Here is an 11,783-nt window from a genome sequence, read left to right as displayed (position 1 = left end):
ATGCCTGAGGAATGGAGAAGAATTGCACCGGCACAGATTTTCAAGAATAAGAGTGGTGTGCAGAGCTGCTGACAAGACAGAAGGAAAGGTGATGAGCATGATGCTATGGGAAAGAGCTGTCAAGATATGTTTGAGGAGAACGGCTACAATTAGCAAGCAGCAGCATGGCTTTATGCAGAGAAAGAGCACTGTAGATGTGATGTTTGCTTTGAGAGTGTTGATGGAGAGTTATAGAGAAGGTTAGAAGGAGCAGCACCGAGTCTGTGTGGATCTGGAGAAAGCTTAGGGTGCTAAGAGCTGTGGCACGGCATGATGTTGGAAAGGTGGCATGAGTTGTTCAAGGTGGGGGTGCGACTACATCACAGATTGGCTCCTTCCTGTTTGTTGTGGTGATGAAGAGGTTGACAGATGAGGTCAAGTAGGAGTCTGTCGATTAAGATGACATTGTGATTGGTAATGAGAGCAGATGGAAAAAGGCCTGGAGAGGTGCAGGCTTGTTCTTTAGAGAAGAGGAATATTTATGGACAGTGATTTCTGCACGTGTTCCTGAGCCTGTGCATTGATTTCCACAACAGAATTGTTGGGTCGAAAATTTTGAATCTAACATGATAACCTTATCCAGCCAATGATATAGAGATCCACCCTTTTAGATCCAATTAAAATCAAATCATTTAAAAAGATTCTCTGGAAAAGAGTAGAATCTTGAAACAGAGCTTATTAAACAGTCATATAAACAGCAAAACACCGAACAACAAGACGACACATAGCAAAGCAAGCAAAGACAGAGACAGAGACAGGAAAAAGCTGTCTCTTTTTATCGTTCTTCATCACCTTTTAGTACTTTTGACAGTTTCAGGGCCAAAGTGAGTTCAAAAGTTTAAACAGTAGAAGTGTCTCCCTTACCACTCATAAGAGATTTTTTTTTCTCCCCATAGATCCTAAATCTTGCTAACGAGGTTTTTTTTTTTACAACTTTGGGCTGTTTGGACTGTTATACCATGTGCATCGTCTGAGGGGCCAATGTCGACTATCTGTATGTCATAACCTGCCACCACGCTCCATAAAACTGTCAGAAGTTACATAGTAGCTTTACTTGTTAAATTCCAGAGCAAACAGTGTGCATCAACAGGCTCTCATGCAACATGTGGCACAGCCTCATGACTCATTCCACTAGTGGGCACACCTATGATACAAATGTGGATAATACTTTACCTAAATTAATGGGTCTTATGCACTTTGATAATACAAGTTAGATGCTTAGCATGGTAATCCTGTTATATAACACACTCCAGCATGGATATCCAGTGTGTACAAGCCTCATCAAAAACAGACATGATTTTATAATATGTATCCTGAAAAAAAAATCCACAACGAAATCATGGCTGTTTTTAATAAAATGCTGTCTGAGTGCCCAAAGATCACAGAAATCTATACTGATTTTTGACCTTGTCTTGAATCTTTTCACGATATTATCCAATTCAACTCAATTGTATTTATACAGCATCAAATCACAACAGCAGTCACCTCAAGTGCTTTATATTGTAAATAATAATACACAGTGTTGGGAAGGTTACTTTTAAAATGTATCATACATCAGGTTACAGAACACACGGCCCAAAATGTAGCTTGTAACGTATTCCGTTAAGTTACTTACAGAAGACGTTACAGGTCTGTGAGAGCCAGAGATTTTCCTTGTTTGAGGTGACCAAATACTTATTTTCCACCCTGATTTACGAATAAATTCTTTACAAATCCTACCATGTGGATTCATGGATTTTTTTTTTCACATTCTGTCTCTCACAGTTGAAGTGTACCTCTGGTGCAAATTACTGACCTCTGTCATCATTTTAGGTGGGGGAACTTGCACAATCGGTGGCTGACTAAATACTTTTTTGCCCCACTGTATGTGTCATTCTGAAAGGTATTGCTTTCAGAACTGCAAATGATTATTTGCAGCTAGGAGGTTGTAATGCACTCTTCAGTAATAGTAATAAATTGCACAGCAATAGTACATTGAAGAAACAAGGTAGTTGCAGTAGGTCAATGCTAGTTTCTTTTTTTTTTTTTTTTTTTTTTTTTTTAAAGAACTGGCATCCAGATGTTTCTTTAGGTTGGAGTCTTTTGACACCGAGAGCAGCTTGATTGCTGGCAAACAGAGTTTGCATTGCACAGTCAGATTTCTTGACAGCGCCTCTTATTGCTTGTTTTGTTTGGGTTTCCAGCAATGCGTGGAATTACCAAAATTAGAGCGGGGATAGCCCAACACATGAAGCAGGAAAAGACCGCTGTGTAATCCATTTATTTCAACAAAGTAACTGGATTCTAATTATCACCTATTTAAACAGTAACTGTAACAGAATACAGTTACCCATATTTTGTATTTTGAATACATAATGCCGGTACATGTATTCCGTTACTCCCTAACACTGATAATACATACAGAGAAAAACATAACAATCATATGACCCTCTATGAGCAAGCTCAGGGAGGGGCGGGGCCCATCTGCCACAACCGGTTGGGTTGGGGTGAGGAGAGGAAGACAGTGTTGTCAATTTTATGTTCAGGGACATTATTCTGAAATTTATTACGCAATTTAGAAATGAATTATTATAATAATAATAATAATAATAATAATAATAATAATCGTAATAATAATAGTAATAATAATTCATTTTTTCAGATTGGTGACTGTTCATTTTTACATTTTCTCTGCCTCTCAAAGAAGCGCTTTTTATACCCCATCATATTCCTAAGTTGACATGTTATCAATTAACCCAACAACCTCCAGCTGTTTCTTTTTAGTACCTCTTAGAGGTCCAGTGTTTTTCAAAATGAGCTAATATTTCCACAAAATATGATAATGTCTCAAACTAAACATCTGATACATTTTCTATGCAAATCAATCCTCTCTGTTTGTATTTACACTTTAGTCAGAGTCTTAATTTTTTTTGGAACTGGGGTTTGATGCAAAGCTTCACTGAAACATGGTCCAAAACACAGAAGTGACATGCAGCCCGCAGTATGCTGTTGAGAAAACAAACACTTCCATCACCCATTCCCTTCAGGTTGCACTGGGACTGACATTTTTCCAAGTCTTAAAAACCACTTTAAATGTTCATATTAATGGCTGAATAATTAGAATTTAGAATATCAACCTTTCTGACATTATTTTTGCTTTTGCATGATTTTCTTACACTTCTTAGATTGACAGAGAATAAAATCCTTTCCTGAAATGATGAGACGGTTTTTTAGCACCTTTGACACCCTGTCAGTGTTAATGTGGGGATATTATGTGGTTGTTAATGTCATTGCGTCTTTGTATGTGAAAACCCTGCCCAACATTTGTATAATCCTCCTTCCTGTTAAACATAAAATACACTTTCAACAGGTTTAAGGTGCTGAAAACATTCTTAGGAGATTTTGGTCCATATTGACATGACATCCAAAGGTGCTTATTGTCAACTTCAAGACACTGGTTTGAGGTGGTTTGATCTTTATGACACGGTGTGTCATCCTGCTGGAAGCAGCCATCAAAAGACTGGTACATTGCAGTCATGAAGTGGTCAGCATTAATACTCATGTAGGCTTCGGTGTTTAAAATTTCTCAGTGAGCTAATATCCCCTCTACTATTACACCACGACCACCACCAGCCTGAACTGTAAAAACAAGGTAGGATGGAACCATGTTTATTGTTTATGCCAAAAGTCGCAGTAGAAACTCATCAGACCAGACAACGTTCTTAAAATCTTCTGTTATCCAGTTTTGATGAGCCTGTTTCAACCTGTAGACTCAGTTTGCTGTTCTTAGCTGAAAAGACCTGCCACCTAGCATGGTCTTCTGCTGCTGTGGACCATCTGTTGATGCTGTTTTGCATACCTTTGGTGCAATGAGTTATTTGAGTTACCATTACCTCTCACAACAACAAGCCCGCTTTCTCTTTCTCTGACCATTCTCTGTTAAGCTTGGAGATGGTTATGTGGGAAAGTCCCAGCAGTTTCTGGAATACTCAGTTGGTGGCTGTCTGGTACCAACAACTGCGGTACATTCAAAGTCACCTTTCTTCCTCATTCTGATGCTCTGTTTGAACTTCAGCAGGTTATCTTGCATGTTTATGTGTCTAAATCCACTGAACTGCTGCAGTGTGATTGCCTAATTAGATAATTGTGTTAAGGAATTTAGCAGGTGAACAGGTGTGGCTGCCAAGAGGCCCAGTGAATGCACATATCACAACTGTGCACTTATAATACATCCTGCTGTGTGTCAGCCCCATTCCATATCTACAAATTAGAGAATATACAAACATGTTGCTACTTTAGAAATATTAGATACTTTGTTTTGATGTATGCATTTTATATGTCTAACAGCTCTCATACCAGTGTTTACTTACTATTTGACCATTTTCCTTCATAAGAAAAATGAGACAGCTACTCCCCTTTTACTACTCCTACTACTTTTATGAATGGAAGGAATAATGCATAAAAATATTAACATTTACTATCAGATTCAATGGGAACGTGCTGAAACATACATCTGCTTTTATTTAAAAAAACATAAAATCACAGTTAGTGGAATAAATGTACATATAATGCAACTTTGTAATATATATATATATATATATATATATATATATTACATATATATATACAATTAATTTTGTTTAGTTAGTTACTGTTCTTACTGTCTTGGAGCAACTGTGACCATGGAGATGCAGAGTAACAGACGTCACCGTTTATTAATGGTCAAAGTAGCTTCACTATTTTTTTCCTTCGTATAGGTGACCCATATACAACACATTTAACTTTCATATGCATAACAAACTCAAATTCACTCGTCTTTTCATAATTCACAGTGCTTTGAACACAAAAAAATTCCCTTGTTCCATTCTCACCTGTAAGGCTTTCACAAGTCCATCTGGATTTTTAACCAAGCTCAAAGTCACGACTGGTCACATGCTTTTGCTTGACTCATGTTACAAATATAAGACGGGTAAGTGCTGCTCAGCAGGTTTGTCCACCAGGTTGAGAATGCTGCTTTACTTCCCCGTGTTGTCCACTCCAGTCTGTCAGACTGACTTTAATATGTCCCAAAAAACCTGTCACATGAAAATCCACCGTAACAGTCATGACCATTCAGCCAGCTTTACATCAATCAACAAGACAGTCACAAGTCTAGTAACAGCAGTACAAACCGAATACTGTAAATTCACAAATTAAAGAACGAACAGTGTCTGAGATAAAGCGGTACAATAGGAGCCCGGGTCAAAGATGGCGTGAATGTAAGGCTAATACCTGATACATGAATATACGTTCAATCTAACGTCATTAAAATTGTATACCGGTATTTCCACAGAACTGATTAACTACTTTGTTATACACAGTTTATTTCTAAAGGAATGCTTTCACTTTTCAAAAAAATTAACCTAATTTTCTTTTAAGCTGAGCACTAAAAGACCCCTCTTGTTTTTATCACAGTTACTTCAACACAGAAAAGAGTATGATAGTTGTTTAGTCCCAAATGCGCTCAGTAAGGTAAAGTCAGTACTTTCACTGAAATGCACATTTGACTGAATTAACAGGTAACAGCACCATGACAAGCTAATAGAGGTGAGAAAGCATGGGGTCTAATAATGCAAATTGAAAATTTTCAGCATTTTGTAATCCGATGACGTTTTCTACGTCATCATGACATAAACTTATGCCTTGTATAACACAGTCAGTCTAGTACAAAGTCCATAAAAAATATGCTGCAATGACTTCTTTTTACTCCTTTGAATGTTCCACTCAGGAAGAAATGATCATTAATAAAGGCAGGTTATTAAATGACAAGGGAGAAAGCATCCAGGTTCCATGTGGTATCAAAACAGTACATAGTGGATCAGCAGTCATTGGCCATTCACCACATTTTTTGTATTGAGAGGCTCACTGTGAGCGGTCCTGAGATCCTTCAGCTGGACGGACTATGGAGACAAAAGCAGGCACAATACTGGATTAGAGATGCAGTAAATGCAGCAATGGAAAACATATACATATAGATCTGGATCTGGGTAAGTATTATTACAATTTTCAGACTTATTCAAAAGTACAAGCTGATATTTGCAATTCAGAGACAGGAAGGCATTTAGTTGTGTTGACACATTCACATGCGCTAAAAAAAGTGCTCAGAAGTTTAGTGTTTCTAGGAAATGCCATTATTTTGAAAGATCTCAACACATATCTGGGCAGGAATGCAGAGGCATATTTTCAGAACTAATCTGTATTCCAGTGAAGGATTGCGTTACTCAATAATATTTCTACTTAATTTTAGCTTGTTTAAAAGTGTAACTGATCATTAGACTAACCCTCAAATAAGCCACTTCAACTTCTTCTTACTCAATGAAATAGAGATATAACGCTTGTTATGAGCTAGCTCTAACCAGACTAGAAATACAAGTGGAGGGTAAGGGTTCACGGGTAACCAAGAGAACAACATCAATATCTCCACTTTGAAGAAACATGCCTCACAAGTTCAGATGAAATGGTACCTGCATGAAAAATGCCCGAGTGTCAATGGTAAACATGTGTTTCTTGGCCTTTCTTGGATTCTGGCCTTCGAAGCAGAGTTGGCAGAAAAGCCACATCAATTAAAAGGAACCGCTTGAGACGCACAAATGTACACAATGTGCAGATGAAGACTGTAAAAATAGCTTGTTTCAGGGCTGTTGTGAGTGTTTTATATATGTTGAGAAAAGAAAAAAAAAAGGAAAAGAAAATCTACCCATTTTTCTTTGCTAATCCAATTCATGGCTGCAAGTGCCATGGGAGGTAGACCCTGGATAGGTTGCAGGACCAATACAGAAAGACAGATAACCATTCATGTTCACATTTACACGTGCAGCCAATTTATAAAAGCCAATTGTCCTTGCATGCATGTTTTTGCACTGTGGGAGGAAGCTGGAGTATGTGGAGAGCAACCACGTAGGCACCGTGAGAACATGCACGGATTTAACACCCAGGACTGTCTAGTGCTAACCAGCCAATGCAACCTGTAAGCTGCGGACAATAACCTAAAATACAGCTGTAATCTATGCAAAAACTTTGCACCTAATTGGATCAATAAAAAGGGTTAGGTGACCCCCCGCCACCGCCACCACCCCTTCAAGTGTTAGTGTCTTACTGTTCCTATTAAAACTTTGCACAAATGCTGTATGAGAAAACAGGATATTGGTTTACCTTGGTATCATTCTGTCTACCCTGCAGCACCTGTGCAGCTCTGGCAACATTTGCTTTCTGAAAGCAGAGCACTTTCTGGAAGCTCTCTTTGAAGTTTTTGGAGAGGAAAGCATAAAGAAACGGGTTGGCACAGGAGTTGACGTAGGTGAGGATGACCACGGAAAAGTAGATGTCCATACTGTGCTCAGGGATGATATGAATCAGGTTGACAATGTTGGTGGTGTAAAAGGGAAGCCAACAAAATACAAAGACCAGCACGATGATGACCACCATGCGTGTCACCTTGCGCTCGGATTTGCGCCGCTTAGTCAGGCCTGCACGTTCACGTGCTGACCTCACCTGAAAAGGAAAATTAAAAGAAAGTTTTAATGAGAGCGTGAGAGCAGAATCTCAGCAGAATAACAAAAAAATATATTAGCTAAGTCACAGGGTGCTTTTATTTGTCACTTTACCTTAATGACAATGAAGAGGTAGCAGAGGCAGACAACAATCAGAGGACCAAAGAAGCTCAGGATAGAGGTGTAGAGGATGAAGACAGCAGACCACACATCATGTGGTTCAGGCCAGCTCATGTTGCAGGTCTTAAAGTCCTCCTGTACACTTGAGAAGATGATGACTGGCAGAACAATCAGGAATGACACAACCCAGACTATGCAACTAGTTATCTTCGCCAACCTTGGTTTCCGCCATTTAACACTGCGAACAGGATAAACCACGAAAAGGAAGCGATCGATGCTCATCAGTGTCAGGGAAAAGGTGGATGCAAACTGGCTCATAGCATCAGCAGTCATGCTGATCTTGCAGACAGCTTCTCCAAATGGCCAATAGGAAAGCACGCTGTTGGTCCCTATGAAGGGAATCCCCAGAATGTAGAGTTCATCCGCCACAGCTAAGTTCAGGATGTAAATGTTAGTTGCTGTGTTCATTTTTGCATAGCGGGCCATCACGTAGATGGCCAGTGTGTTACCCAGAAAACCCACGATGAAGACGATGGTGTGGATGATGACAATGACCTTGTTAAACGGTAGCAGCATGGTGGTGTTTGAGAAACTGTCCGCAGTAAAGTTGTAAGTGGAAGAGATGCTGACATTCTCAAATATCCCACTGTAGTCCTCCATCTTCAAGGAGGTAGAGCTGATGTCCACTGGAGTTATGCTAGAAAAAGTCACAAAAGAGAAAAAGACAGAGTTGTACAATTATTATACCACAAACCTAAATCACCCCGTAAATGTTTTCACTGCTGCAAATGCATTTGCAGTGCTGTTAACAATCTGTGTGCTTTCTATGAGGTTGTTATCTGGATAGAGAGTTCAGAAGTCTGCATACATGACAGTCACTCTCTAGCCATAAATGTACCAGAATATTATTAATGCTACTTGCACACTGGTGCACACTGACACGGTAGTGAGTAAAGTTCTGTTTGTGCACCTCTGCTGCTGCAGTGCATATGAAAAGAGCTATAGTTTATTATATTGTGGAGGATTTACTATTCTGTAGGTTTCTGCTTTAGGAACTCTATTTTTGCTGCCCTTTGGATCACAGAGAATCAGCAACATATGGGGAGAGCACCGATTTCTTCATATTTACCAGGAGAAACTCTCCAGTGAATACTCTGAGTGAGAGAGAGAGTAAAGAAAATGCCTCCCAAGGCTCTTGAGTTCACTTCTTCTCACATATGCTCACTGCTGCAATCAAAACAGTTGCCACTTCACCAGAACAGGCAGCCGTGATCATCATTTTATGTGTTTGTGGCCAGCACAAGCATTACGTATTTGATTACATTCGCTTTTTATATTAAAGAAAAAGGACATGATAATCTATATTGCATTTTCACAGATCTAGGAGGATTCTTCCCTTTGGTTTAACCCCCCCCCCCCCAACCTTTAAGTGAGATTTTTTAATGTATATTTGTTTGAGGCGCTAAACTAAACCAAAACGATGTAATTCAAATGAGAGATATTTTCAAAAGCTGGTACAGATGCAAAGCTCAAAGCAAAACTGCAGACTAACTTCAGCTGAACCAATTCATCAGACATAAAGAGAGTAAAAAGTGGCAAAAACAATCAACTTTCTTCTCCTATTTACAGCTTCTACCTTTTTTTTATGTTGTTGTTGCTGTTAAAAACACCCCAAAACCTTCAAACTGGTATTCTGTTTCATGTTGGCATCTCAAAGTTGCCCCCAGGCGCCATAAACGTGTCACACGATGTAAAACAACAAAGAGTAATGATGGCAACGACCAAAGCAGCCAGCATTCTAATAGTTAATAATCCGCGCACTTGTAGTAACTGCTCCTTCGGTAGCTCACTTAAATAATCTTATAACTGCCTGTTGTCGGGCGTTCCCAGCTGAAGCTGTGAAAATTTGTTGCACAAATAAATAGTGTGACGTAAATATTAACCGAAACACGCTGAAAAACAAAGGAGTGACGCGCAGCCCGCAGTATAATGTTGAGAAAACAAAATATGTCCAGCCCCTGAGCCTTCAGGCTGCTTTAAGCTTGCCATTTTTGTTTTCCACCATAGCCCCCAGTTAAGGGAGACAGTTTAACCGTTCATATTCATATACAATAAACGAAATCAACTAAACTACTACTTTCATAAATAAAACTTTAAGGCTTCTTGAACATTTTTCTAAGCATGACAACGTATTTTTGCCCACTTTTGGTAAATATTAGTTAAACTATTAAAATACCTCTTCGAATATTCTTTAAACTCAGTCTAAGTTAACATGTAATTCATGTCCAAGCATTTGCTTCCACCAACCTGTGCGCTCCCGTGCGCCTCTCCACGACCCAGCGCGTCTTAGGCACTCATGCGCTTTTGGAAACGCCAACGCTCCTTTCACAATTTCTTTTAAACAGGAAGCATCTCACTTGACTTCTCATTTTGTGCCATCTTCCCGAAGTCTCCGTGGTCCAGTCTCCATAACCAGCCACGCCAAGACTGCTGTTATCTTCGCCTCCCCACGATTTTCCTCAAGCTTCTTCTAGAGAAGAAAACCCAGTGTGCGGAGAGATGCTCTCCTGCAATGATGAGAAGGTCTTGTAGTATCCACGACTCACTGTGAGTGTTAATGTGTGGGGAAACTTCGTCCCGCCTTCGGATGAGGAAGCCCCACCCACGAGGTCAGTTGTTGGTATAAAAGCATGCATTACAGCCCTCCTTTCCTTTAATTTTTTACTGCGACTTTTATTGCCGCCCTTTAGGTTAATGATAACACGACACTTTTACCATTATTGTGAAAATAGTGGAGGGAGATGGAGCAGTGCCAAGCTCCAGCCAGAGGAATAAATTACCTTGATGGTGGCCTTGGGCACCTGAGATATTAGAGCAAAAGGGAAGGAAAGTGGAAGGGAGGGTGAGGGTGCACTTTTGAGGAAGACATTTGATGATAATTGTGTGGGAAAGCTGCCTAATTTCAAGCAATTAGTTTCATGTTGTTGTCATCCAGGTCAGTGCAGCGTTAACACACACACACACACACACACACACACACACACACACACACACACACACACACACACACACACACACACACACACCACATATGCAGGCAGAGTGCGCTTGCAGAGGCACACTCACACAATGCCCCGCTCATGTCATTAGTGTCATGTCTGTATCAGGCTAAAACACCACACAGGGACATCAGTGACTTCTCACAGTTTGAAAGGTCCAGTTCACTGGTTCAAACCAGATCAACTGTTTATAAGTAAACACTGCCGGACAGGTGTGCACAGAGGCTTGCCCTGAAGGGACAGGTGGTGTGTAGGGGCATTTAGGATACCAGGATAATGATAAGGCTCATTTATACTAAGCTCTCACCAATGCAGGCTCATGGGTTCAAATTTTATACAGCCAACGTTTTTGTTTTTGTTTAGTTTTTCCAGAACTAAAGAGCTTCACAAATGCTTTTTACTTTATAGAAAACTAAACAAATGAAAAGTTGCTAAACTGGTCTGTAACTATTAACAGCAGGACTATTAAAGAGGAGCTCAAATACAGTTTAGATGTCTAAACTGTGGCTCCAGCCAAAATCTGGTGCAGTGAAGGTTAGAATAAAGTCAGCATACCAGACATTTCTAAACTTCTCCTCAGAGACTGCATTAGCTGCTAGAAGAAAACACCTGGATCTTTCATCCAGCTGCATTGTTCTTACTGAGGGATGCAGATTTATTCTGTCTTTTTGTCGAAGGAACGCTCTTTGCATTCCTTCTGTTCTTTATAAAACTGTGTAATAACTCTTCTTTCTGTTACAGGTGAACACGTAAGATTACACACACGTATTTCCGCATCATATGCAGACCAAATTTAATGCTAACCAAATAATCACACTATCATTTGAACTATGGCAAACTGTTGTCATGTATTGAAACAAACCAAATTAACCCAGTTTACTATATGTTAAACTTTGACTCTCTCCTTCAAGGTCAATAGATTTGAAGGTCAAAATTATTATGATGTCATACAGAGCTGTTATAAACTGTGTTTCTTACTGCCATATTTTGTATTGACAACATGTAAGCATGTAGAGAATGATATCTAGAGATTCTAAATATCACATTATAGGAGACA

The 11,783-nt window shown here is 39.5% G+C and overlaps 1 protein-coding gene across 1 annotated transcript; it reads right to left on the bottom strand.

The window, feature by feature from the left end:
- Positions 1 to 4,519: 4,519 nt before the first annotated feature.
- On the bottom strand, positions 4,520 to 10,261 carry LOC146711224 (somatostatin receptor type 5-like). Its single transcript, XM_085453977.1, has 4 exons — positions 9,975 to 10,261; positions 7,662 to 8,364; positions 7,210 to 7,548; positions 4,520 to 5,957 (listed from the first exon to the last, which is right to left on the bottom strand). Exons 2-4 carry the CDS (start codon positions 8,325 to 8,327, stop codon positions 5,883 to 5,885), a joined length of 1,080 nt encoding a protein of 359 aa, XP_085310103.1. The 5' UTR covers positions 8,328 to 8,364; positions 9,975 to 10,261; the 3' UTR covers positions 4,520 to 5,882.
- Positions 10,262 to 11,783: the final 1,522 nt, after the last annotated feature.

This window comes from Copadichromis virginalis, linkage group LG4 (assembly GCF_057382275.1).
Source record: "Copadichromis virginalis isolate Kocher_CV1m ecotype Utaka linkage group LG4, C_Virginalis_male_GT1.1, whole genome shotgun sequence".
Lineage (NCBI taxonomy): Eukaryota > Metazoa > Chordata > Actinopteri > Cichliformes > Cichlidae > Copadichromis > Copadichromis virginalis.
Note: the sequence above shows the minus strand (reverse complement) of the source record. Positions and strands in the feature narration are given on the sequence as shown.

Coding starts and splice junctions, on each gene's coding strand:
- LOC146711224 (XM_085453977.1), bottom strand. CDS start 8,327: ATGGAGGACTACAGTGGGATATTTGAGAATGTCAGCATCTCTTCCACT. Junction 7,549..7,661: donor ACCTCTTCATTGTCATTAAG/GTAAAGTGACAA, acceptor TTTCCTTTTCAG/GTGAGGTCAGCACGTGAACG. Junction 5,958..7,209: donor GTAGACAGAATGATACCAAG/GTAAACCAATAT, acceptor TTGTCTCCATAG/TCCGTCCAGCTGAAGGATCT.